General features: G+C 47.4%; 1 protein-coding gene across 5 annotated transcripts in view; it reads right to left on the reverse strand.

Moving 5' to 3' along the window:
- ajap1 (adherens junctions associated protein 1) overlaps positions 1 to 26,863 on the reverse strand; it is a 316,483-nt gene that overhangs the window by 59,439 nt on the left and 230,181 nt on the right. For all 5 annotated transcript variants that reach the window (XM_038821840.1, XM_038821838.1, XM_038821839.1 and 2 more), the window contains one exon: positions 19,119 to 19,361. In XM_038821840.1, the coding sequence (XP_038677768.1) occupies positions 19,119 to 19,361 (243 nt within the window). The remainder of the gene's footprint in view (positions 1 to 19,118; positions 19,362 to 26,863) is intronic.

The following is a 26,863-nucleotide window of genomic DNA, read 5'->3' on the forward strand; positions in this document are numbered from 1 at the left end:
TAGGTTCAAGGGAAGTGGGGATAATACAGCATAGTTGACTTGAGATAGGGGGCAGCACGGTAGTGCAGTGGTTAGCTCAGTTGCTTCACAGCTCCAGGGTCCCAGGTTTGATTCCCAGCTTGGGTCACTGTCTGTGCAGAGTCTGCACGTTCTCCCCGTGTCTGCATAGATTTCCTCTGGGTTCTCCAGTTTCCTACCACAGTCCAAAGATGTGCAGGTTAGGTGGTTTAACCATGCTAAATTGCCCTTAATGTCCAAAAAGGTTAGGTGGGGTTACTGGGTTACGGGGATAGGGTGGAGGCATGATCTTAAGTGGGGTGCTCTTTCCAAGGGCCGGTGCAGACTCAATGGGCTGAATGGCCTCCTTCTGGACTATAAATTCTATGATTCTATGAAAATCAGACATTATTTTATTGTATTGGGAGAACAGGCCCAAAGGGCAAATCAATCTTTACCCACTCTGATTTTTAAGTTATTACTGTATGTAAATGTGAAGTGATACATTTGGTGAAGAAAAACACGGAGAGGCAATATGAACGAAATGATGCAAGTTTCAAAAAAGTGCAGGAACAGAAAGGCCCGTGTGCAGATGCACAAATCCTTGACGGTCACAGAACAAGATGAAAGGATTGTGAAAAAAGCATATAGAATTGTTTGCTTTGTGAATGAAGGTACAGAGTACAAAAGCAGGTGAAGTTAGGCTAAACCATCATTGCTTTAGGGCTCATATGGAGTAGTGTTCAATTCTAGCCACTATACTCCAGGAAGGATGCCAATGGTGCAGAGGAGAATTGCTGGAATGGTACCAGTTATGAGGGACTGCAGATATGTGGAAATATTTGGGGCTGGTTTAGCTCACTCGGCTAAATCGCTGGCTTTAAAAGCAGACCAAGCAGGCCAGCCACACGGTTCGATTACCGTACCAGCCTCCCCGGACAGGCGCCGGAATGTGGCGACTAGGGGCTTTTCACAGTAATTTCATTGAAGCCTACTCGTGACAATAAACGATTTTCATTTTTTCATTTCATATTTAGTCTTGAGAGAAACAGGGGCTATTCTCCTTCAGCAACAGAAGGTTAGGAGGAGATTTGACAGAGGTATCCTAAATCATAGAGGATTTTTAATAGATTGAATAAGAAGAAACTGTATCTAGTGTCACAAAGGTCGGAAACTGGAGGACACAGATTTATGATGATTGACAAAAGAACGAGAGGCAAACATGAGGTAACATTGGTCGAAAATTCCATGCAGGCTGAGAGGCACCAGTCCAGAGGTCCCACACCTGAACCCGGCCCCTGCATATTTGGAGGTGGGAGTATATGTGCTGTGTTGCACATCCATGGTTCATGGATGCAGCTGCACATGCAGCTACCTCAGTCAGATCTGATTTTCGCTGGTGGAATATCTAAATCATGACTTATGCACGTTAGACCTGGGAATAGAAGGTCTAAAGTTACTAAAGTTACTGGAGCTCTTGGGAGAGGTAAGGTATCCTTCTGGAGATGTATGGTACCCCCTGGATATAGCTCCATTTTTGTAAAAGTCAGGTGCTCTTTTGAGTTCTTCAAAGTAGATATGAATCTACTTTAAAAAATACATAAAGTCATTAGAGCTGTCAAGCTCACAGGAACTGTTAAGAGTGCTTGAAAGAAAACTGTCAAGGGAATTGTCAAAAGAATTGTCAAGATAGCTGTTATATTACTTAAACATCCCACCCTTTAAATATTTGGAAAACAAAATTTATGCAGTACTTAAAAAAAAGCACTGCTTGCTCTTTCACTCCATATGTTGACATGAGCCTGTGGGCTGCCATAATGGGATGAGGGTTGTATGATCAATTTCCAAACCTACCATTATCACAGTGAGGAGCCTGTCAGGTCATAGTTTGATTGGCAGCTTCGAGTGCTTATAAAATCTTTGAAGTGGGACTATGGATACAAATGCTTGTTTTTATAAGGGATTAAATTAATTTAAAGTGAGTGAATGAGTTTTCATCAATGGGGTTGGTTTTCATTAAATTGTGAATTCACCACTAGACACAGAAGAACTTTATTTAATCTCAGCATGGGTCCTGAGGTCAGCCCATGATGCATACTGAATGAGTGGGGGTGTCAGGACAAAGGGTGGTAGGTCGGGAGGATATGAGTTGGCACTCTGTTAGGACTGGGCTATAAAGGGCTCTGAGAATAATGGAGAGAATGAGGGGTGATGGGTGTGGGGCACTGGTTAGCATGGAGGGTGTGAAGGGTGTAGATGGGCCATAGGCTGTCATGGATTGGCATGAATGGGGCATGAAGGGTTGTGAGGGGTAAGAACTGGAGTGCTGTTTTTTGCTTTCTTTCTTTCCGCATAGCTTCAATAAAGTGCTTTGCATGTAGGTACAACCACACAGCAGACTGCCTCTGAACCTTTTCCAGCAGCAGCAGACCCAAATCTCACTTTTTCCCACCGGCGACAAAAATCTAAACTTCCCAAACACATTCTCCCAGTCAGGTTCAGGAATTGTCCCAACTAGTCCGATTTTCACACACAAGGTGAGAGTCTGCTGGTGTTGTGAGGCCTCGAGGCTAATCTGATGGAGAGACCAGCTCTGTGGAGGTCCATGTGGGGGTGTCTATGGGGAGGGGGGAATTCCCTCTGTCTGTGGGGGTGGGTTGGTTCCCCATTGTGCATGTGTGGTGCTCTCTGTGTCTATGAGGTGGGGGGAGGGGCGAATCTTGTGCCAGCACTTAAGAAAAAACAGAAAATTTGTCGTTATATAACACAGGTATGTTGCCTGTGCAGTTGGCCTCAGGCAGCACTGATTATAGGTTTAGAATTTAGAAGATGCCAACAGGGTTTGAAAATGGACTTCACTGCATCAAGAGTGAACTGACACCCCCCCCCCCCCCCCCCCCCCCCCCCCCTCCCCGTAAGTCCATTGTGTCCGCTGGCATGGCATAATGGAATAGGAAAATGTCGATACAGCAAATGTCGATATGTGGGCCAGAAGCATGACCCCAAAATTGTGAAATCAAGAAACATCTGCCAAAAGTAAGAATTTTAATTTTTATAAAATATGAATGAAATGAAATGAATGAAAATCGCTTATTGTCACGAGTAGGCTTCAATGAAGTTACTGTGAAAAGTCCCTAGTCGCCACATTCCGGCGCCTGTCCGGGGAGGCTGGTACGGGAAGTATGCTCACATACTTATGCTCACTTATGCTCACAGTCATTGTAAAACAGAACATATTACATAATTGAGTCAGCTTCAAGAACATGACACAAGCAAAGCTATGAGCTAAGATTTCAATCTCAGGCATAAGCAATGAATCTTTGTAAGATCGAAGCTATAATTAAGTAATATGCCTTGACTGTGTTTTACTTTGGAAAGTGACTGCAGACTGTCACTTGATAGACTTAGCACTAATTAAATCATAATCATCAATTCCTCCATTAGAGAACCATAAACCACCATCAGGGCCCAAGCTGTTAATGCCCAGTGGAGCACACACTAGATTTAAAATGACAGCAAGGTATCTCCATGATAAACTATCAGACCCCATTATTGCTCTGTGTAAAAATTAACTTCCCAATTCAGAAATGCAAAAGGTAAGCAATGGAAAACGTCCTCCGACCTATTGAAGTCGATCTCTCTGGTACCTTAATGCTTTCCACAGTTGTATCCAGATGCTCCTTCAATGATTGTGCTGTTCTTGATTGTAATGATCCCACCGGCAGATTATCCCGGTTATTTATCAATCCTATAAGTAAAGTCATTTTCCCAATATCTAATTTAAACTTACTTTAATTACTGCTTCCCAATTTAAGTTCATCGAAAGAAGGAACTTGCATTTGGAGAGCGGCTTTTGTCGAGCTATAGGCCCCAGGAGTTTTGCTGAGTCAAGTCAACCCTGGGGCCCTTCAATAATGGCTGGCTGCACCCAATTCTGGGAGTCCCATCTCCATTGTCATTTCTGGAAATTTCTGCCAGAGAGAGAGCACACATGTAGTCTGCCTGCATGCACAACTCCTGCCCTTGCTGGCTCCATTGCAAAGGGCGGGCAGTCCAACCCCCGTACCCCTCACTCCTCTGCGATTGTAATGGAATTGGAACTCTCTGTAAGAATGTGGGCCTCAGAGGAGTCATGAAGCAAGAGGAAACCCTGGTTTCAAGTGGTGAACCAAAAAATAAAACAGTCACCTGTTCCTGGTATTGTTTCATTGGCTTTGGCTTTTAAGTACAAAAAATAAACAGTTCCTTCAGTTTCAATAGTTAGATGCTGTATTGGAAGTTAAATATGCTTTTACTGTAAGATTGAGAGTAAGAGTCGGCCTGCAAAGATAAGTTGACCACTACATTAATCAAAATTGTGTAAGTATTGAGATGCAGGAGAGTACTTTTCATATTTGGAAAAGTGCTATTACACATTCAAGACTAAGCAAAACAGTGTATGAAAACTACACTTGTTATGAGAAGCCCTTTAAATTTGAAAAAAAAAATGGGCCTGCAGCTCTCCCTTAGAGGTAAACAAAATACAGGCACCGGCTCTCGGAGTACATTGATTGACAGGCCATATGGTGTAGCTTCGAATAAAACATAGCCATCTGTTATTGCAGTTTCAATAGATTTCATTGTATGAAACTGTAATGGTTTGTTTTAGCAGCTGGACCATCATGAACCTTTGGCTGAGTTTCAAAAGCTCCAGAATCACCAAGCTCAGCAGCAGCTGTGCAGACCGTGGAGTTGGCAGCTTTAATAAGTTATAAAGGGATCATCGGTGTTTAATGTAGGTTAGTGAATTCACGTTTGTTTGATTTTGCAGCAGATTAGCCACTCACAGCAAATCAAATTCTTTAAATAGATTTTCTGAATGAGAATTGTTTTATGAAGTGTGTCTGATTGACAGCTGATTCATGTCCATTTCAAAAGCTTGGCTCCTGAGGTCTGTTCACAATGCATACTGAGTGAGTGGCTAAGAAGGATATCTGGAAACCTTGAGATGGTAAGGTGGTATGAGGGGGCCTGCAGAGAGGATATGAGAGGGTAAGAGGCGCGTGGAACATGGAGAGAGCGTGGATTATTGGAGGGAGCATGGGGTGTGTGTGGGGTGCTGAGGTATGAGAGCCTGTAATTCATCTCAACTTTGCCATGCCCCAGCAAATGGAGGCGAGCAGTTTAGCCTGCTAGCCTCACCATCTGCCGGCCTCCAGCGCCACCAAGGACCTAGTCCAGTGTCAGTGGGCCCAGCTCCGTCCTGCTCCACTTGAAGCGGGGGGTGCTTTCAAGGCAATGGATCTGCCGCGTGAGGAAGTTTCCCGACCCGACTTTCCTACGTCCTCCACAAAGATCCAGCCCATCACGTCATTATGGCACAGAAAGAGGCCATGGGGCAGCACGGTAGCATGGTGGTTAGCATAAATGCTTCACAGCTCCAGGGTCCCAGGTTCGATTCCCGGCTGGGTCACTGTCTGTGCGGAGTCTGCACGTCCTCCCCGTGGGTGCGTGGGTTTCCTCCGGGTGCTCCGGTTTCCTCCCACAGTCCAAAGATGTGTGGGTTAGGTGGATTGGCCATGTTAAATTGCCCTTAGTGTCCTAAATACAAATAAGGTTAATGGGGGGGGGGTTACTGGTATAGGGTGGATTTGTTGGCTTGAGTAGGGTGATCATTGTTCGGCACAACATCGAGGGCCGAAGGGCCTGTTCTGTGCTGTACTGTTCTATGTTTCTATGTTTAAGGTCCATGCTGGTTCCCTGGACAAGCTCGTCAATCTCATTCCCCTCCTGCAAGTCTATTTCTCTAAAGTGTGCTTTCCAATTTTGTTTTGAAATTACTCAACATCTTTGCTTCCACCACTCTCATTGGCAGTGAGTTAAAATTGCCAATCATTGGTGTTGTCCCATTTGTCTTTCCCAAGAACTTAAACTGAGTCACACTAAACCGTATAAAATCAGTTAATGGGATCAGCTTATTTTGACTATCTTAACTAAACCAGTTGTAATCTTGTAAAACTCGATCACATCTCCTCTCAGTGGCCTGGACTTTCCAATCCCCCAGCCATATATTTCTCAGCAGTGCATTATTCGCCGATGGCAGGATTCTATTCTCCCGCCGCTTTTCAATTTGGATTTTCCATTGAAACCACCCCACAATGCCGGGAATCACGCGGACAGGGGTGCCCTGCCAGTGGGAAAAGTGAATCCCAATGACTGAAGAATTCTGGCCAGATTCTTTTGTTCCTCAGAGAATGTCACTTGCCTTCAAGTAACTTTCCCAAGTGACTCTTCCCCAATAGTTCACCTGCTCTTCATACTTGGTGCTGATAGCTGTTGGACTGCTGAATGTGCCACATCCAAGTTAACCCTGCCACTCTCTAACATTTCCACATGTTAAAAAAATGGTGTTCCCAGAGTACAAGTCAGGAGAGAGAACCCTGGCCATTTATTTCCCCCCTTGCATGAGGCACGCTCGTCGACATCAATTAAATTTGAACCTGGGACCGCTTGGCATATGGGGCTCACCTTAACATTCAGGGCCAGTTTAGGAAACAACGGCAACCTCCTTTGCTGTATTTCTGTGATGGGAAAAGAGGCAGAGGCTCTGGGTTTCCTGACACCCCTGAGAGGAGCAAATAAGATTATTTTAGCACCACAACCGGGTCATGATACCATCCTAGTTTCTGGTTTGATGTTAATTAGATATTTATGATTGTCTCCCAGTGAAATTCTACCAGCAAGTCAGAGCTCGTTATTATTGGAATCATTAAAGAGGTCACATGGTCTCAAATACTAGAACTGAAGACTTTCAATGGGTAAGCCATTGGAGGGAGGCCTTCACTAGGTGCTTCATGCAGCAGGACACCCGGATCCCTCTGTACCTTGGAGTTCTGCAATCTTTCTCCATTGAACTAACATACAGCCAAGTAAAGGTTGAAATCGTGAAGGTACTGGACACCATCTACCAATCCTGCTCAGATACATAGGTGGTGTCAAAGGTCAGGAGGACTTCACACCCTTGTTCAAAACAGAGAAGAAGGATAAACCTAGTAATGGGAGGTCATATTGGTGTCGGGGATGCTTTTAGAAACTATAAACAGGATGAAAATTAACAGCTACGTGAACAAGCATAGACTAATGAAGGCAAACCAGCTCTGATTTCTTGAGGGGAAATTATAAATGATTGAGTCGTTTGAGGATGCAACACAGACGGTGGATGAGGGCAATGTTGTGTATATGAGTATTCAAAAGGTGTTTCATAGAACAGCACACAATAGTCTTATTAGCAAAATTAAAGCTGATGGAATTAAAGGGGTAGTGCACCGTGGGTTATAAAAAAAACATGCTATGAGATTTTTTTAAACCAGAAAGTTGTGGTGAATGGCTGTATTTCTGAGACTGGAGGAAGCAGACAGTGGATTTCCCTGTGTTTCAGTACTCGGCTCACTTACGATTTGTACTTGGGGTGCAAGTTTGAAATTTGCAGGTGACACAAAACTTGGGCGGGAATTCTTCGGTCCTTCGGATTCTCCATTGCCGCCGACAGTGCATCCGCCAGTGGGTTTCCCAGCAGCGTGCGGTGCCTTCAATGGGAAATCCCATTGACAAGCGCGGGAGTAGAGAATCCCGCCACCAGCAAACGGCGTGCCGCCGAGAAAGACGCAGCAGGGGGCCTGGAGAATCCAGCCCCTGGAGTTAACTGTGCAGAAGAAAGCAATAGAAATCAAGGGGACATAACTGTGTTGGTGGAATTGACAGAAAATATGGCATGTGAAGTGCAACTCCGAAGAGTGTGAGGTAATACAATACAAGCTAAATATTTTTTTTAAGTGTAAGAGGGACCTTGGGGGTGTTTGTCCACAAATCGTTGAAAGTGGCAATGGAGGCTGCCAGAGCGGTGACTAAAGCATATGTGACCCATGGCTTTATAAATAGAAGCTGAAGCGTACACGAGCCAAGATGTTAAGGTGAATCCATATAAAATATTATTTTGGCCCAAGCTGGAGAACTGTGTCTGATTCTGGGCACCGCACTTTAGGACAGTTTGAAGTCTTTAGGAAGGATACAGAAGAGATTTACCAGTGTGGTTCCAGTTTAAGGGATTTAATTTATATGGATAGCCTGGAGAAACTGAGATTATTTTCCTGAGAGCGGAGAAGGTTGGAATGAGATTTTACAGAGGTGTTTTAAAATCAGGAAAGGTGCAGATGGAGGAAATAGAGAACAACTGTTTTCATTGGCTGATGGGCCAATAACTAGAGAGTGCAAATTTGAGGTGATTAACTCAAAAATGAGAGGCAACAAAAGTAAAAACATTTTATTTTTAACCCAGTAAATTATTAGGATCTGAAATACAACTGCCTGGTAATCTCTCGACGGTATTGGATCAACACTGGGAGGAGAGGGAACGGTGCAAGAATGCGGGACTAAGTCTAATTGCATTCCCCTTCAGAACAGTGAGTGCTGTCTAGATGGGAGGACTGGCCTCAATCTGTGCTCCACGAGTGCATACTTCCATGAAAAAAAGGGCTTAGACCTCCATTTCTGGCTGAGTCATTCGGAAGAGTGAACAGAGGCTGGTGTTGAACTATTCGCTCAGCGGGTAAACATTTTTTCTTCGAGTTATTTTCCAAAGTGGCAGTTTCTAATAAAGGCAAGGTGTTCGACTGAAATAACAGCATGGACTAAGCCAGTATGAACAATTGACTTTGTCAAATTATACTGTGGCTGTTTTTTTTTTCCACCAGATAAGATCAGTGGTCGGTCTGCACATTGTCAGCAATACACTACTGTAATACCTTGTCATTTTCATCTTATGCCCAGAAACACACAGAAAATGCAAGTAAGCGTAGGATGCCCCATCATTTTCTTGAGCACCATTGTGCACTGTCTGCTCATTGATCCACAATCTTAATGTAATTAAATGCTACATCAATAGCTTTGAATCTTCAAATGTGACCATCCCATGGTAAGTAAGTAACGTCGCCACAGTCCCAGATGACCATAGGCTGCTTCCCCCGTTGAGTGGGAGAGCTGACTGGTGCTGATTTAACCTGAGGATCACCACACCTCAGACAAGGGCAGGGTTGAGGAGGCGGGGCTTCCAGGAATAATCTCAGTCGATAGGGGAATTGAACCCTCGCTCTGCATCACGAACCAGCCGTCCAGCCAACTGAGCTAAAGGGCAATTGCAAGTGCAAGAGTGTGCAACATTTAAATCCAGGGACTTAGCCGAAAAGAGGAAAAACTTGCATTTGTATAGCACTTCTTGCAATCTCCGCACATCCCAAAGCTCTTTACATCCAATGAGATTCTTTCGAAGTGTAGCCACTGTTCTAGTGCAAGAAACTCTGCAGCCAAGTTGCACACAGCAAGATTCCACAAGCACCAATACACTGGCGGGATTTTCCACACAACCGCTGTGTGTTTCGCAACGCTGGATGCAGCCGGCCATTGGCCGGGAGCTGGATATTCCAGTCCCACCAATGTCAACGGGCTTTCCTGTTGAATGCGCCCCTCGCTGCCGGGAACCCGTGGTGAAGTTGCGCCATCGGCGGCACTGGAAGATCCCACTGGTGTGAGCAGCCGAAAATTCCACGCAGTTGGATATTGATGGATAAATACAGGTCAGGGCAGCAGGGATAACCACTCTGTTCGTCTTTGAAATGGTGCCATACGGTTGTTTATATCCATCTTCGAGGGCAGCCCACAGAATGGTGTTTATTTTTTAAGAACATACATGTTAAGCTCAAAATCATGGAAAAGTATGTTCTGAGTTTTCTATCAAAAGAGGTGTTTTTTTAAAACACGTTTGTGACGTCACAAAATAGGAAATTTTCCCTTTCCCTCCATGCTAAATGAGAAAAATAAAAACTTCTCCATGCTTATTTAAAGCATTTGCATTAACATTACGCAAACTCAAACTGAAATGTAACAGTCCGTCACCAAGATGCTCCCATATCTTGCAATATTGCATTAGCAAATTAACATATTATTCAGTGGTCAGTAGGTTAAGTAATTGTCAATTAGTCAACCATGCAAAACAACAATGTATGCACCTCCACATTGCGGCATAGTATCCATTTACCTCTGAAACAAATGCAATGCTATTGATTTCCTGTCACTTTTATTGAATAGTTTTATATTGTCACCGGGCAATGCCAGGTAGAATGAAAAAGTACCTCTGTTGCTCAGAAGGGCAGCTAGTTATTAAATCTAAAGAGTGGAAATCTGGAACTAAAACATAAAAAAAACACAGGATGCATTCCTCCAGAAGCTGATCGTATTAAAATGACCACCTTGAAACAATGTGGGTGGGATTCTCCGTTGAGCCAGCCCCGTTTTGCGGCACGGCGCACCCCCGCCGCCAGTGGGGTTTTCCATTCAGCAGTTGGCCAATGGAGGGCCGGATTCTCCATTTTTGGAACTATATCCCCACGCCATCGTGAAGACAGCCTTGCAGGGGGCTAGCAGGGTATTCTGCACCGTGCTCCATGGCGGACTCAGACCGCGTACCTGGACCGTGGAAATAGTGCCCCCTGACCGCCTGTACAAAAAAGCCCCAGCCCCGAATGAGCCCCCCCTGCCCTTTGATCGGCTCGCCCCTGACAGTGGCGGTCGTGGACTGAATCCGTAGCCGCCTCGCGAGTTTCCCGAACGGCAGGACCAGATTAGATCCACGCTGTCTGGAATTCTGGCGGTCATAGAACATAGAACATAGAACAGTACAGCACAGAACAGGCCCTTCGGCCCTCAATGTTGTGCCGAGCCATGATGCCATGATCACCCTACTCAAACCCACGTATCCACCCTATACCCGTAACCCAACAACCCCCCCCCCCCCATTAACCTTACTTTTTTTAGGACACTACGGGCAATTTAGCATGGCCAATCCACCTAACCCACATCTTTGGACTGTGGGAGGAAACCGGAGCACCCGGAGGAAACTCACGCACACAGGGGGAGGACATGCAGACTCCACACAGACAGTGACCCAGCCGGGAATCAAACCTGGGACCCTGGAGCTGTGAAGCATTTATGCTAACCACCATGCTACCCTGCTGTCGTGGGCAGAGAATAGCGGGGCGGTCCTTTGGCAATGGCCCCAGGTGGTGAACACTCAGTGCGGCATACTCCCCAAGTACGCTGCTTTTTGGAGGGCGGAGAATTGCCGAACCGGCGGCGGTCTCGATTTCATGCATGAATCGACGAACGCGATTTCGGCGTCGGGGTGCGGAGAATCCAGCCCGGGTTTTCCCTGTGAACCCGCGGGCATGGGTGTGCTGCCGGCGAAGCGGAGGATGCCGCCAATGGAGAATCCTGCAGCATATCTGTGGGATCATTGAGTTAATGTGCAAAAATATCCACACGGAGAAATGTCTGACATACGTTATTTGAATTTTTAGCAGAGGTGTCAGATTATTTAAGATAGTCATGGACCCCACCACCTGCCCCAGTCACAGAACCCCTAGGGGGGCAGGAATGGCAGAGAGGGTGGAGAATCGAACGGAGGACCCAAAATGGCTTTTCTGTTGGTGGGATTTCCCCACTCGATAGACCAAGCACCCCCCCACCTCCCCCCCAGCAAGTGACATAATGGGGTTCCCACCAAACAGTGGCAGGAACCCATTATAATACATTTAAAAAGAATTAGCAGGCCTCACTGCTGTAACGTTCCCCCCATGTAGAAGAATTCACACCCCACTGCTTCCCCACACCCAGTAGCATGTTGGCATGGTTTAAAACAGGACTTTAAAAACAGGGAGCTGACGGATAGAGCTCACCAGGGGTGCACAGTTGAGTTCAGCCCCCAGGAGGGGGCGGGAGAGGCGTGAGGGAGAGAGAGAGAGAGAGAAAGAGTCATGCCCAGAACGTACCGTACTAGTGGGGCTCTGTCAGCAGGAGAGGTTCGTGGGTGAGGTGCCAGGGTTCCCTGTCCATGGGAAGGATGGGGGGAGGTGGTCAGTGCCCTTGAGGTGGGGCAGCGGGGAGGTGGTGCAATGGTTCCATGGTGCTGTTTTTTTTTTACAAATTTATAGCAGCCAATTACTTTTCTTTTCCAATTAAGGGGCAATTTAACCTGGCCAATCCACCTTACCAGCACATCTTTGGATTGCGGGGCTGAAACCCACGCAGACATGGGGAGAATGTGCAAACTCCACAGGGACTGAGCCCCAGGGCCGGGATTTGAACCTGGGTCCTCAGTACCGCAGTCCCAGTGCTAACCACTGCGCCACATGTCGCCTCTCCATGGTGATGTTGAGGGGGTGGGGGGTTAATCAGTTGTGGTGGTGGGGTCTATTGCAGGGGTGATCGGATTTCCTTTTATCTATTTTAACTTTTTTGACATCAGGGCATCTTTTTAAAAATGGGACCCACCTTCTTAATATTTTTATGTTGATAAACATTTTTTTAAATTTAGAGTATCCAATTCATTTTTTTTTTCCAATTTAGGGGCAATTTAGTGTGTCTAATCCATCTACCTTGCACATCTTTGGGTTGTGGGGGCAAAACCCATGCAAACACGGAGAGAATGTGCAAACTCCACACAGACAGTGACCCAGAGCTGGGATCGAACTTGCGACCTCGGCACCGTGAGACTGCAAGGCTAACCCCACTGCGCCACCGTGCTGCCCTGTGTTTACAAACATGGCGGGAAAAGTCGGCAACGCAGCTGGTGGGCTACCCTCCGCTTTTTCCACCTGAGTTGATAGTAGCCAAGAAATGAGGACCTTCTGACCGCTCATTCTGTTTCTCTCTCCACAGGTTAAAATTATCCACGTCTCTCCAAAGGACACAGTCTTGTTTCTACAAATATATTGGTGCGTATATCTTCTGTGTCGCTTGTATGCTTCAGCCAAAAAATAAACAACTTGAGAAATCATTGATTAACAGGAGAATAGACCCGAGCACAACATGCACCTCATACATTACGGTTTTAGCAAAACCTGTGCCAGCATAGTGAATGAAAAGATAGACCTCGCCAAACAAACGAAGGATTCTTGATTGCTGACTGCAACATTTGGGGATAGCGGAATAGGTTTGTGCAATGTCATGTACCTCATCATTCATTGCCAAGATTAGGCGTGATAGCACTGCATAATAGAAGTTGCATTGTTTCTCAGTTGCTTAATTTGGTCTGACCAGTGCGCAACTTACTGTTCATGGGAAAGTGTTTCAATTAGTTTTAATTAGTTGTGTGACCCTGATCTGCTTCTATTGTTTTATTACGGTTTCATTTGTGGGCAGCACGGTAGCATTGTGGATAGCACAATCGCTTCACAGCTCCAGGGTCCCAGGTTCGATTCCGGCTTGGGTCACTGTCTGTGCGGAGTCTGCATATCCTCCCCGTGTGTGCGTGGGTTTCCTCCGGGTGCTCCGGTTTCCTCCCACAGTCACAAAGATGTGCAGGTTAGGTGGATTGGCCATGATAAATTGCCCTTAGTGTCTAAAATTGCCCTTAGTGTTGGGTGGGGTTACTGGGTTATGGGGATAGGGTGGAGGTGTTGACCTTGGGTAGTGTGCTCTTTCCAAGAGCCGGTGCAGATTCGATGGGCCGAATGGCCTCCTTCTGCACTGTAAATTCTATGAAAATTATTCAAAGAAAACAGCCAAGATCAATAATGACTATGGGGGGGGGAAAAATGAAGTGTCGCATAATAGGTGGTACAGAGATTGATAACAGGAACAGTTCTGTCGTTGGTGCAGCAACTCAACTTGACCAACAGTGGTCTATTCTGGTGATCTGGTTTTCTCCCTCCTCCAATTGTCTCCCCTCATTTCCTTGAAGGGCTAATTCTTGTCAGGGTACAGTTCCTAAGGAGACAGCAGACCAAGTGACTGTTAATCAGGCATGAGCCTCGAAGGGGATTGTGTACTTGCTGTTAAGAGTGTAGGAGCCACCATTGTTGGGCACTGTCCTGTCCTGTCTGTCTTTCCGGCAGGATTTGTCAGATGACACCAAGGTCAGGACCTGGACATTTGGGGCTGGATTCTCCGGTTCCCCCAGCTGCGTGATTCTCGGCGGCGTGCCGTTCTCTGGAACCGGAATTCTATCTTCCCGCCGCTTATTAATGGAACGTTCCATTGGAGCCACCCCATGCTCCCGGGAAACCTCTGGCAGAGGTGCACTGCTGGCTAGAACGGAACAGAGAATCCCAAAGGATGGAGAATTCCGGCCCTGATCATTTTTCCCTCCCTCGTCCAGTTAAACCAAAGCCAAGTACAGAATCCCAGCTAGAGCTCGAAGGATGAAGCTGCGGCCATGCAGCACTGTTTCCTTGAACATCACAAAGGACTTTGTTTGCACAATAAAGCCAAAAGGGAGCTGTAGTTATAAGGATGCGATATTTGATTTGAACTAGACAGTAAAGGGTTTGAATAAATAAGAGTGCAAATAATTCAATATTGATTTTTGAACTTTCCTGTAGCAACTACATTTGAAGTGAGTAGCTATGTATTGTGAGGTTATAGTGCCGATTACTTCATCATCAATGAAATGAAATGAAATGAAAATCGCTTATTGTCACGAGTAGGCTTCAATGAAGTTACTGTGAAAAGCCCCTAGTCGCCACATTCCGGCGCCTGTCCGGGGAGGCTGGTACCTCCAGCAATGGTTCCTGACCCTGTGCAGTCAACTCACATTGAACAAATGCTAGCCTTTGTTCCACAATCTGGGGTAAAGAATTTGGGCGGATTCTCCGCAAACTGGCGGGGAATCCTCCGCACCTTTAGGGGCTAGGCCGGCGCCGGAGTGGTTTGCGCCGCGCCGGCCGCGCGGAAGGGCTTAGCGCCATGCCAGCCGCCGCCTAAGGGCCTCCGCCGGCCGACGCAAGTTGGCGCATGCGCGGGAGCACCAGCGTGTGCTGGCATCATCCCAGTGCATGCTCGGGGGGGGCTCATCTCCGCGTCGGCCATCGCGGACTGTTACAGCGGCCGACGCGGAGGAATAGAGTGCCCCTACGGCACAGGCCTGCCTGCGGATCGGTGGGCTCCAATCGCGGGCCAGGCCACCGTGGGGGCACCTCCCGGGGCCAGATCCCCCCGCGCCTCCCCGAGGACCACGGAGGCGGCCCGCGGAGCCAGGTCCCGCCGGTAAGTACCTGTTGTAATTAACGCCGGCGGGACCGGCCAAAAACGGGTGGCCACTTGGCCCATCGTGGGCTGGAGAATTGCCATGGGTGCCTTTGCCAGTGGCCGCCGACCGTGCGATTCCTGCCCCCGCCAAATCACCGGCACCAGAGAATCCCCGGCGTGGGGGGGGGGTCGGTCGGAGAGTCCCGGCCCTTAAATTCTCAGAATTTAGGTACATTAATTGTAAGGAATAAAGGAAAAGTGAGCTGTTTTGCCATCCGATATAAACTTTAAGGTTTTTTTTTAACAAATGGTATCAATTGGCACATTGAGTTCAAGACCAATTCAAGGTCTGTTTGCATCTATAATTCACTGTATTTCTACATTATTCCAGGTAAAATAGTCAGATTAACAGCGGACTGAACCAGTGATTCAATTGATGTGGAAGGGTAAGCTTTCCAAGGCTGTATTCCTTGCATGCAGTCTCATTGCGTAAGAATATCGGTCCAAAGTCATACTTAAAGAGTACTCATCTCTCTGGCCAGTGCCAGCATCAAGTAAGGCTCCACAACTCCTGCGGAGCCTCTCAAATCTTACCCCCTTACATCCTCCAACGTTTGGACCAGTGACTCGTGGCAATGCCCGAGCACCAGTTTGTCAAAGCCTGTGGTCTCTATACGGCAGCAATGAGCTCCTTTGTTGACCTGTCCATGCTGTCAGTCAAGTGCGATGGATACACCCAAGATTGACAGCTTTCATTGAGCTAACGGAACAAGTCCCTGTGATTACTATAAAAACAAATTATGCAATTTTAAAACAGTGGGGGCAGGACTGCCTCCAGGAAGCTCCACAAAAGTTACAATACTCTGAAGCAACTCCATGCGATGATGCAAATATACCGTATTGTTTTTGAGCATTAGGTAACATTAGGATGACCCCCAAGCAATGCCGCCCCCCCCCCCCCCCCCCCCCCCCCCACACACCAAGTGCTGGTAAAATACCAGTGGTGATGGGCGGAGGATGTCAATTGGCCCATTTAATTGGCTCAATCTCAATAACCCTCTGGGCAGGAGGCCTCTCCTGTAACCTTCCCCGGAACTGATAAATAATAAATGTGGTGGGAATGTGATGGGCACAACACCTCACACATTATAAAGGGCAACCCCCCCACCCCACCCCAAACCTCCCAGCCCAATTCCAGTGGACCGGTTAAAATCCAGCCCATGGAATCACGAACCTGGACCATGCCAACAGCTCAGCTAGTTCAGCAAATGAATAGTTTGACCACCACTGAGGTCAGAAAATTTAGTAGGCGGCGCTGACTTCGCCAGGGGTGGATGAAGGAGTGCTACATTAGTACCGGGTAAACAAGATGCAAATCTGTCAAGTTTCCTTCTCCGGGTCGGGTCTTTGAAATTATGAAGGGATCCTATACAATGAACATAGAGATATTTTGATTTGTTGGGGAAACCATAAAGAGTCACTAATAAGTTCAATGAGTAATTAAGGAGAAGTTCAGATAGCGTGAAGGGGCTTTCAAAATCACGAGGGGGCTGGACAGGGGTAGATAGGGAGAAACTGTTCCCGCTCGTAAAAGAACTGAGAACGAGGGGGCAGAGATTTAAGATGATTTGCAAAAGAAGCAAATGTGAGGTGAAAAAAAACATTTTCACACAGCGAGTGACTGGGGTCTGGAATGCAGTGCCTGGAAGTGTGGTGGAACCAGGTTCAACTGAAGCATTCAAGAAGACATTCGATGATTTTTTTTGAATAGAAGCATTGTACAGAGGTACGGGCATTAAGTCATGATGCTCACCTGGAGAGCTGCGGCAGGCACGATGGGCCGAATGGTTTCCTTCTGCGCCGTGCCAATTCTGCGATTCTGTGATAGAGGCATTTAGGTGGAATGCAAACAAGCGCATCGGGACGGGGAAAGTGTGGGGGGGGGGCAAGTAATCGAAAAATATGGTGACAGAGTGAGATGAACCAAGGTGAGAGGGGATTCTGATGGAGTATAAGCACAAGTATATAGACCTGTTGGGCAAATAGCCTAGTTCAGTGTTTCAAATTCAATACAATTCCATGTAATTATCCAGCAACAACACACCACAACTCATCTGTCTACACATTCTGCTAGGATTGACACATGGATTACAGGCACCTGGGCGAGGTATTAGGCAGTAAAGAATGACTGCAGGACTGTACCCCAGCAAGAAAGTCAATGCCTTCAGGAGTGCAGGGGAGAGGAAAAGATTGAAGAGGGGGAAAAAAAAGAAGCAGGCAAAGTAGATAAGGAAAAGGAACCAGAAACTGCCAAGAACATGTCTTCCAGAATGATATAGTAGGCTTGATACCTCAACAGAAGTTCAAAGGGCAGCTATGCACTTTCTGACACAACAGGAGAGGGCAAGTTTGTTAATTGAGCAAGTAGCTTCAGTCCCTTTTTAAATAGGAGACGGAGATTATTTTGAGAACTCTTGGAGCAACATGGAACAAAAGAGGACCCTGCATTTCTCTGGTTATATTTGTTGTGTCCAGCTAACCTTTGAAACTGTTCCAAGGATTTCTGTGCAAGGCCAGTGTCTGTGAAAGCAGAGAAAAGGATTCAATGGGTCAAAGGCGACCATGCGATTGCCAGTTGCCTGTATATTCAAAAAACTTTGAAAGAAAGCTGGTTACAGGGCAGCTCCCTGAAAAACACAATACTTTAGAGGTTGGAGGATGTACCAAGCACTGATAGTCATATCAATATCAAACGGATAATATTTCGGGTATTTCTTGGTTAATCTTGCTTAATGCATCAGAAAGCTCCCTTTAAGGCTATTCTTTATTGATGCTGATTACTTAGTTCGTGTTTGTATATTGTAATTTGTGCTGTATTGCTACTGTGCCAAATTACTAAATTACTTCTCAATAATTTTGGAATATTACATCACCACACAGGGCTTCCCAAACTGGGTCGCAACCCTCAGTTCTCATCACAAGGTGAGATTTTGGGGTCACGAAGTCTGATGTAGTAATGGCTGTCATGAAGCTTGGACTGATTTCTGATAGCTGCGAGGGCCCTTTAAATCCTCACGTTCTTTTGCTGATGGGTGTGGCCCAATGGACTGCTCTCCCAGGCCCTATTGCAGCTGCAAAATAAGTCAGCGAATAGGTAGGTGGTGTTCTTCTTTTCAATCAACTCCGTCCCCCACTAGGATGATGGGCTTGAAAGAGGGGTAGATCAGATGAAGGAGCGGGAATGGGGCATGCTATGTTCCACAAGGAAAGCCCACCCCTACTTAACAACAGAAGCCACCCTCCTCCTCCATCACTGCCCCTACCCCCTTCCCCCTGCTCTCCCTCTTCCCCCCCCCCCCTCCAACCGTGCTCAACAACTCTCTGACCTGTGAACTTTCACCCTGGCGTCACACGAAGTCTGAGGAATTAAAATAGGGACACATTGGGAAATGATTTGGGAAGCATTGGTGGAGATGTTTTTGGTCTTAACACAATATTCAGTTTGTAAGTGTCTTGGCTCAGACTGTCTGTGTAGAGTATGCGCGTTCTCCCCGCGTCTGCATGGGTTTCCTGCAGGGGCTCCGGTTTCCTCCCACAGTCCAAAGATTAGATGGATTGGCAATGCTAAATTGCCCCTTAATGTCCTAAAATGTGTAGGTTAGAAGAGGTTACAGTGATATGGCGGGGGAATGGGCCTAAGTATGGTTCCATATCTGAGGGTTGGTGCAGACTTGAGGCCGAATGGCCTTCTTCTGCACTGTAGGGATTCTATGGAACATTAGCACTGAGAGCCTTGCTTTAACTGAACTTTCATTTGTTTGCGGGAGGGATGGGGTTGTTCTGTCTCAAAGCACAGAACGGACCTCCGATGGCTTGGCATTCCCAGTGAAAGGGTGAAACCGGTGAACACCGATTCAGGCCCAACATCCCTAAACCTGGAACCATTACAAGTTTGCTACTTGAACCAGTCAATTGCTAATTGTGTTTATTTTTTCCTCGAGGTGAGAAGTCTGTGCCATGCGTTGCCAATACATTTTTGTTTAATTTTAATATGATAGCCTTACCGGTTTCCATTGAATGTGGTTTTGTAGACTGTGGTCTGGTGTAGGCCCTGGTCAGCATAGACTGGCATTGACGCACGGACGCACTCATGTGAGCACTGGAGGGTCTCGTTGTACGCAGTGAATATGTCCAGGTTGCTTGGCACTCGCGCGGCGGTGAAATCGGTCAGATTCTGGCAACTTTCTTCCTGTTGGTTGATCTTCCGTTGGTGACTATTTCGATGCCCATTTCCATTTTCCGCACAACTGTAAAACAAGTAGGTCTGTTCATCTCCGCATTGTCGAGGTTTCCATTTTAATAGTAAGCACACACAAAACATCTCCAGTTCCAAATAAGCTACACCAGAGAGGTAGGCTAAAAAAAAAAATGTAAAAGAAAAAGGTTGTTCTGTTTGTTTGATTTTATTTAATTCTGGTACTTCTGCTCACTCGGTCCCAGAAAGGGTCTTGATAGCCATAGCAGGATGCGGAAGGAAGCAACCAAGATGGTTCTCCAACTCTGGTTGACCGCCTTTCATGGAGCTTTTCCCTGCCATCGGTTACCTGATAATTCCATTTTTAAATTGCACTACCTTCTTACACCAATCAAAATCGGTACTCAATTGGACCGTTCTTCGCCGACAGTCAATAGCCGTCTTCCCTGTGCCTTATATTCCAATAACGAACAAACAAAAGTGTTGAATTTTATTTTTGTCTGAGGTCCCTATGATTCTTGGCTTGCAACAGTGTGCTGAAAATTAATTTCTAATTCCTTAAAATTTCAGTGCAGTCCTGAGTGGCTGTCAAACTTAATTTGAAAGCTCATCCGTAAGGAAGGTTGAAGCAAGTCGGGCTTCTTCTCCTGGGGAGACAGACTCCAAGGTGAAGCTTTCCAGGCTATGAAAGGAAGTGACAAACGTGACTGAGGTAAATTTTTCTGTCTGTTAAATACCAAAAGGCAAGGGGTTGGAATAAGCCTGAAATTAAAGATGGATGTAAAATCACAGAATTATTACAGTGCAGGAGGGGCCATTTGGCTCATCGCGCCTGCACTGCGCCGTAAAAGTAGATTGGTAGGTTATGGCGGAACTTTCTCACAACATTTAAAACACTGGAACACAGTTTATAACTCCATTATGGTCACAGTACGGAAGTAATAGAGACAATAACAGGACAGGACAATGTTTTATTGAAGACTAAACTAATTAGAATCTGACAACATGCTCTGTTTGCACTTCAGTGTCGGTGTGAAATTTATCTTTCATCTGAGGGTCAGAGGGAGAAAGCCAGCTAGGTGGGGACGCTGGGGAAGAGAAAAGATTGAAGCTGTTGAGAAAAGCTACAGGTAGGAATTAAAAATGAGGACTTTGAATAAGCCACCATTACTTCCTTGGATTTGTTCAGAAGCTTCAGAATGGGAAAAGGGACAAATGGGCTGCATACCCCACTACTGTTGCCGCCTCTCTAACCATAGAATCCCTATCATTCAGAAGGAGGCCTTTTGGCCCATCGAATCGGCATCAACCCTCTGAAATAGCACCCTACCTGGGCCCACTCTCCACCCTACCCCCGTAACCCCACCTAACCTGCACATCTTTGGATGGTGGGAGGAAACTGGAGGACCCGGAGGAAACCCACGCAGACCTGGGGCGAATGTGCAAACTCCGCACAGGCAGTGACCCAAGGCCCGGGTCTTGAACCCGTGTCCCTGGTCCTGTGAGGCAGCAGTGCTAACCGCTGCGCCATCATGCCACTCCACTAATCCATTCTCCATCCAGCCTAGTTATTCCCTTGCATTTGGTTAAAGTCCCACATGTTCAGTTGTGAGATTCCGCAGTCCGACCTCAACACATCAATGCTGGCACTTCCATGTTTACCTGGAGCAGCCATGACCACTTTGCTCTGACCTAGAAACCTTCATATGATTGATACCCACAGTCTGCATGCTTAAAATGACTGACGCATCACTTGAACCTCTGCAGCCGAATATCGTGACAAGCATACTGCATTCAGGATCGTGAAGTCCTGCTTGGTACTCTAGAAATTCTCAGCTTTATTCTGGCTTTCTATCATTGGAAGAATGGACAGTGCAGCAGACACACTGGTAATGAAAGTCTCCGATTCAAACTATAGGCAAGAAACAAATCTCCCTTGAGGCCCATGAAAAGAGGAACACAGAAAAGAAACAGAACGGTAGCAAATAATAGGGAGAATGTGTATGAATTCTACCTGAAGTATGTGAATGCTACTTGAGATTCTTCTGTTATTATGTGACAAGAGCAACTTCTTGTTTTAACCATGTTTCTATTCTGAGCAAGGTGGAGTTAGTTATAAAATGCGTGACTGAAAAATCTGACGCGCAGGATCTAGCCAGTGTTGGTCACATTTTCTGAAGTTCATTGTTTGCTGCAAGTTATTTCTAACGTCTGTGTTGTGATATTCAACGGCGGGATTCTCCCATCTCCCAGTCACGTGGAAAGCAGTGCGGCGGTCGCTGGTGGCGGGATTCTCTGCTCTCAATGGGCCTTTGCCACTGAAGCCGCCCCACATTGCCGGGAAACCCAGGGGTGGGGACGCGCTGCCAACGGGACCAGAGAATCCCGCCGTCAGCGAGCGGCCTGAGAATTCCGGCCTCAGTGTCCCAAATCCAAACCCTTTTGACATTAATTCGAAACTTGCTCTACCCTTCACATTCCCAGTTGTCCTTACTTTATATTTGTTTTTTTAGATGGCTCTTGCTGATGATTCTGTTATTTAACTCTGCCCGAGACCAATCCCTTCTCTTTAACCATTACCATCTAATTTTGCCTCGTGCGACCAACCCTTTCATCTTTTCACAGCTCCTGCCCTATCACAGACTTTCCCTCTCCTTTATAGCTCCCCCCTCACCTCCCCCTCCTCAGTAGCTGCTGAAAAACCTGTGGCATCTCTTAACTTTTCCCTTTTTGGATGTGAGGTCAGCGACCTGAATTGTTGGCCTGGATTCTCATAGAGTCGGGTCGATTCTGCGGAGGGTTGACCCGGATCCGGAAGTCCCACTCCATTTGTGGAATTTCCGATATTGATAGCTGTGTGAAAGGGCAGTGGGTCGTAAATGGCAAACAGACCAATTACGAATCAGCTGGGTCATTTAAAGAGATAGGCCAGGACAGGAAGTCATATGATTTTCACTTTCACAAGCTCCAAAACTCAGACGGCAGGATTCTCGGTTTCAGAAACTCTCGGAATTCTCCGTCTGCGGGATCGTCCGGACCTCTGGCAGTGCATCTATGCCCTCGGGTTTCCTGATGGCATGGAGCGCCCACAATGGGAAACCCCATTGGCCAGCTGGGGGAACGGAGAATCCCGCTGCCGGCGCAGATGTGGACGGGCTATGCCAGAAAATGTGGCTGGCAGACCGGAGAATCCCGCCCGAAGTGTTTAAGCCGGGACTGAATCGGTGAACTTCTACGACAACTAAATTGGCGCCGGTGCCGGAGAAATTCAGGATCCATTAACAGGCTAGCTCTGGCACCAGGTGGAACACGTTATATTCCAATGAAAAACGGTGTCCAATTCGCCAGATTCGGGATTGCCACTCAAGAGGCTGACAAGCTGCAGCCGCATTTTAGCACTCCACTCCCCACACACACTCATCCCAGCCAACAAGATGGCAGCACGGAGAGAGGCACCCTGATTTGCAAATGCCGAGCTAGAGACCCTACTGTGAGCCTTAGAGGAGAGGCGGGCCACCCTGTTTCTCGGGCTGGGATGAAGGCTGCCACCAGCTGCTGTACACCGGGCCTAGGCACAGGCAGCAGAGGCCGTGTGCGCTGTGGGCCTAACTGCAAGGGCTGGATAGCAGTGCCGGAAAAAGCTGCACAATCTCTCTAGGGTTGGCAGGGTAAGTCGGCAGCACTGTGCCCCTGACACCAATCCCCATCCCACAGACCCGTAACCCACCCCCTCCTCCCCCAGCTGGAGGGTGGCCAAACCCCACTCTCTGACAGTGTGCTCGCTCCCACCCTGCACCACATGCCAGCACCCATACCGGCTGCCATGGCTGGATGCTCCTGGCCATGACGGCCACCAGCTTCCCACCCCCTGTGTTGCCTGCATCCGAGTGTCTCACACTGTGACTGCTGTCCATTGACAGGGTATGAGAAGTTGGATATCCATAACAGAGCCCTATCGTTGGTGGTAACACGGATGCTGGAATGGATGACTGGTGCACCACAGCGACTCCCTCCATCTAACCTTCCTGAAAGCCAGCACAGAGCCAGGTAGGATGCCGGGGAGGGTGAAGTTGATGCAAGCAGCCCTCCACGAGAGACTCCCTGAGGAAGGAGTCCACATCGGGTTGTAGGCGGTTTATTGAAGTTTGTTGCAGAGATTTTCAAACATGCTACTCCTCCGAGTGTGTCCGGCGGTTCTGAGCTGGCCGGCTTTATACCAGAAGGATTCAGAAGCTCCGCACCCTTTCAGCGGGGGAGCGCATATTCTCTGAGGGCTTCTGGATAAAGTAGATCCACGACTCCGTAGGCTTTCGTCGGACCCAGGATATGACAAGACCATAGACTGTGCTCCAATGACCGGTGGGACCATGGGATGTGCAAATTGTGGGCCACTAGATCATCTCTCTTCCATCCTTTGGCAAGTTTCAGGAGGCTGGGTACAACAATGGAGAATCAGCAGTCCGTCTGGTGTCGGCCCACCCATAGTCCTGAAGTGAGGACAGGGATGTTTCTGAAAATTCTCCCTCGATGCTCTCAGGTCACAACGAAAAGGAGGCTTTCCAACAACATTGTAATTGTGGGCGACGATGGTACTTGTCCTTTCATGTGTCGGATTCTGCAGGCTGAAAGTGAGCCTCACTGAATTACCGCCGTAACCATTGTGGATACCACATATGACGCTGTGGTACTGTATTATACTGAAAGTCAGTGAATGGTTTGGCCATCAGATGGGTGACTTTATTTTTCGGCTATCATTCAGGGAAGTGTGTGTTTCGCTGCCTAGGTCAGCATTTGATGCCCATCCCTAATTGCCCTTGTGAAGGTGGTGATAGTGGGGTGCCTTCATGAGCTACTGCAGTCCATGTGCTGTAGGTACACACACAGTGCTGTTAGGAAGTGAACACCAGGGTTACTCCTGCCCTTATCCTTCCAGTCAGTGGAAGTCACAGGGTTGGAAGATGCTGTTGAAGGAACCTTGGTGTGTTGCTGCAGTGTATCTTGTAGATGGTACACACGGCTGCCACTGTGCATCAGTGGTAGAGCGAGTGAAAGTTTAAGGTGGTCGATGGAGTGCCAATCAGGTGGGCTACTTTGACCTAGATTGTATCGAATTTCTTGAGTGTTGTTGGACCTGCATTCATCCATGTAAGTGGAGACTATTCCACCACACTCCTGACTTGCGTCTTGTAGATGGTGGAGAGGCTTTGGAGAGTTAGGGGGTGAGTTATTCACTGCAGGATTACTAGCCTTTGACCTGCTCTTGTAGCCACAGTATTATCTGACAAGTTAAGCTCAGTTTCTGGTCAATGATAGCCTCCAAGGATGTTGGCACTGGGGAATTCAGCGCCAAGGGCAGATGATTAGATTCTCTCTTGTTGGAGATTGCCGTTGCCTGCACTTGTGTGGCTTAAACGTTGATTATGTGGCACAGTCCTGATTTACCGCATTTCTGTTGGTCCATCAGTCACATCTGCATGTACTGAGCTTCACTGACACTGCACAGGCACACTCTTGGCATAGAGGCTGAGCTTCACTTAGTCCCTCGATGACATGTTTGCCTTGTATCTCACTGCATCCAACGTCCACTTTTAGGCCCCGTTGACACATTGCATTTCAAGGTTAATCCCTCAATGTCGCTGAATGCAGACTTATGATGGAGAAGATTTCAGCCACTGAGATATCAGAGTCTCAAGGACACTTGCAGGTTTTATCTCCTTTCGGGGAATAGACATCTCCTGGAAGAGGTGAGATGCCCATGGTCTGAAGAGCACTTATAAGTCAACAGTGTGACAGCATCTGTGGTACCGAGCTGTCCCTGGTTACCTGGGAATTCCTCTCAACATCTCCACCATTGTCCCTCTCCTCCACGGTTATATTGGCACCTGAGGTTTATGGCCCTTCCTTCTCCACCACCTCCTTTTCCTCTGACGAGTGGTCTTGGGCTCTGTATTCTGCATGTGCACCTGTACCCCCCCCCCCCCCCCACCCCTTCATTGCACCACATTGTACAGCATTCAACGGACCACTGCTCCTTTTGATACCGTCGCAGTGCATGTGCGTGCATTGCTTCAGGAAACTGTCAGCTGCCCAGACATTTGCTGCGACTGATTCAAGCACTGAGCCCCATAATGTGACTCCTGAAGACCAATCTCCTGATGCCAACTGGAGTATCATAGTTGCTGCCCTCCTTCCGCTGAGAGTGACTCTGCCCAGATATTTCTGGCTCTGACACCCCAGCCTGCACTCAAACCCACACAAATGTATAATTGACTCTAAACGCGTGCCACATCCCTCCCCTCTGTTGGTGTCTGTTTGAGTGGGCTTTGCCTGATAATCTAGGATGGTATTTCCTTGGACATCTTTTCTCTCTCCTGATGCCCAAGGGGTGATTCGGCTCGGGGGGGATGGGTGCACGGTGATGGGACCTGTGGGAGACACAACAGGATATAATTCGTGTAGCCCTTATCAGCGTGAGAACGCATGAAAGATCAGAAACCATATGGGCCTGATTCCCTACCTCTATGTTCTACCACCCACCAGCTCCCCATTATGCTCAGTCCAGTTCCCCCAGAGTGAATAACCATCACTCCCATCAATGGAACCATGCTTTAAGGTGCTTAAAACACTGCCTTTGGCGCTTGCAGTGGGTGATTCACTATCTCCGACACTGTCCTGGGAAGGCATGCGAGTAATTGGTAAGACCCTTTCCTGCACTGCATGAATCACTCTCAGCTCCACACTCTCACCCTTGTTTGGACAATCGTCTTTGCAATTTGCGTTCTCTTCTCCTGAAAATAATCAATTAATTAAGGATATTGACTCCGGCATCCAGGTACGAGCCTAATCTATTTGGGAGGGGAGGGTGTCAAAATGGGTGTTCTATTGCCATCCCATGGTTGCTTGGAGACACATGTGTGCCATGTCCATTTGGTCATCCTTGACGTGGGGGGGGGGGGAGTCTTGACTGTGTCCCACCTCATGTCTCGTTCATATGGCACCCAAACTGGACGGAAATACGCGCTTCCATCATTTGATTCATTGTGCCTGAATCGGCAAGTTCCGCTACCCGCCTCGAGGGTGAAAATCCAGGCCATTAATTCATCTCTACAGCTGCTACCTGACCTGCTGAGTTCCTGTGGGTTTTCCCTTCTTTGAATGTTCTTGCGGTCAAACTACAGGCCAGCGACATGTTACTTTGGAAACAAAACTGTTTAAAGTACAGCGCGTATTGTGTGAATTGACAGCTTTAAGTCAGGTGTACAATTCAGGCTGGCTGTTAGGAATATCTTAAAGGGCTTCAGTGCTCGGGATCATCCCTGATTGTGACTCATGAATTGGGTGAGAAATCCCATCTGTGGACACGAGGGAGAAAAATATTGGCATGTACGTGTGTGGCCAAATCTCGAATAGCTTGCTGGTTGTCACTGCCCACATCCACTGCCTGCAGTTTCTGTGTTGTAATGTTTGGGAACACTAGCTCAAAGGTTCCCCCCACTCCACCCCCCGCTCTTCCAATAAGCATGCTACACTGACGGTACATCAAGTCTCAAATGA

The sequence above is a fragment of the Scyliorhinus canicula genome, chromosome 16, assembly GCF_902713615.1.
Source record: "Scyliorhinus canicula chromosome 16, sScyCan1.1, whole genome shotgun sequence".
NCBI classification, from domain to species: Eukaryota; Metazoa; Chordata; class Chondrichthyes; order Carcharhiniformes; family Scyliorhinidae; genus Scyliorhinus; species Scyliorhinus canicula.